Consider the following 1,243-nt stretch of genomic DNA (forward strand, 5'->3'; position numbering starts at 1 on the left):
GCACCGAGCTCCGCTGCCTCCCCCGATCCGCCCCCGCGGTTCCGTACCCGTGTGTATCCGCCGGTGGGCCTTGAGATGAGAGCTCTTGGTGTACACCTTGTTGCAGCCCTCAAAGTCACACTGGTGGATCCGCCGCTTCTTCAGGTCGGGGGAGTCGGCGCGGGGCAGGCGCGGCGTGGCAGACCTGGGGAAGGGCGGAGGGATGGCTGTGAGTGGCGGCCCCCACCGGGCTGTCTGCCCCGGGGACGGGGATGGCACCCGCGGCCGCACTCACTCTCGCTGCAGGTCCTGGAAGGGCGCAGGGCCGCTCTCCGAGGCGCTGTCCTCGCTGTCACTCGGCATGTCCATGGGGTACATGGTGCCCGGGTCCATTTTCACTGTGGGGGTGGGAAAGAAAAGCTATTGAGGAGCAAGGAGGGACGGGGTGGGGGAGGCTGGTGAGCAAAGCGTGCTGACAGACATCACCGGCCTCGCAGAAAAGCCACCACACCGCAGGGCTCAGCCCATCCCACCACAACCCACATTGATCTGGGGCAGAGAAGTGACCCCGTGCCATGGGGGTTTGGCACAGGGCTACGGGGGACGGGTGCAGCTTGAGGACACCTCTTCCTTCCCAAAGCAGGGAACATCCAGGGCACCCCACTCTCGGGGAATGGGGACACAGCGGGGACTGAAAGCGGAGCTGGGCGGGACGGGCAGGCAGGCAGCCAGCAGCACCTCCCTGTCCCCTGCTCAGCACAGGCGGATGGCCAGGGCTGGGCTGCCTCTGGGGTTCTGTTGTCCCATGCTGGGGCCTGGGAACACCTTCTGGAGGTTAAGCCACCGGTGGTCCTGGAGTGTCCTTGGGTGGAGAAATGGTTTCCCTGCGGGGGATGTGTCCTACCAGACGGGGACACGTCTTACGGCTGTGTGACCACACCAGGCCCACCAAACAGGGGGTCCCAAACACTTCGACAAGCCCCTTACCGGAGCCGGTGTTCTTGCCGTCGCCCCCGATGAGCGGGACGGTGATGGCGGTGACGCCATCGGTCGGCATGGTGGTGTAGACGACGGGCAGCGACTGCACGACCACGGGGATGGTCTGCAGGTTGCCCATCTTGCTAGGCAGGTTGACGGAAGGGATGGTGTGGATGACGTGCAGGATCTGCTGCCCACCGCTGCCCTGCGACGATGCCAGAATGGAGCCGGGCGACAGCACGGCCGGGATGGCTGAGGTGGTGCCGAGCCCTGAGGACGCGATGGA

General features: G+C 65.8%; 1 protein-coding gene across 1 annotated transcript in view; it reads right to left on the minus strand.

The window, feature by feature from the left end:
- Positions 1–1,243, minus strand: part of KLF8 (Kruppel like factor 8) — a gene marked incomplete at its 5' end in the record, with an annotated part of 4,829 nt that extends 3,586 nt beyond the window's left edge. Inside the window, 3 exons of the mRNA XM_031554729.1 lie at positions 48–184; positions 275–377; positions 967–1,243. Coding sequence (XP_031410589.1) covers positions 48–184; positions 275–377; positions 967–1,243 — 517 coding nt within the window. The remainder of the gene's footprint in view (positions 1–47; positions 185–274; positions 378–966) is intronic.

This window comes from Meleagris gallopavo, chromosome 9, assembly GCF_000146605.3.
Source record: "Meleagris gallopavo isolate NT-WF06-2002-E0010 breed Aviagen turkey brand Nicholas breeding stock chromosome 9, Turkey_5.1, whole genome shotgun sequence".
Taxonomy (NCBI): Eukaryota; Metazoa; Chordata; class Aves; order Galliformes; family Phasianidae; genus Meleagris; species Meleagris gallopavo.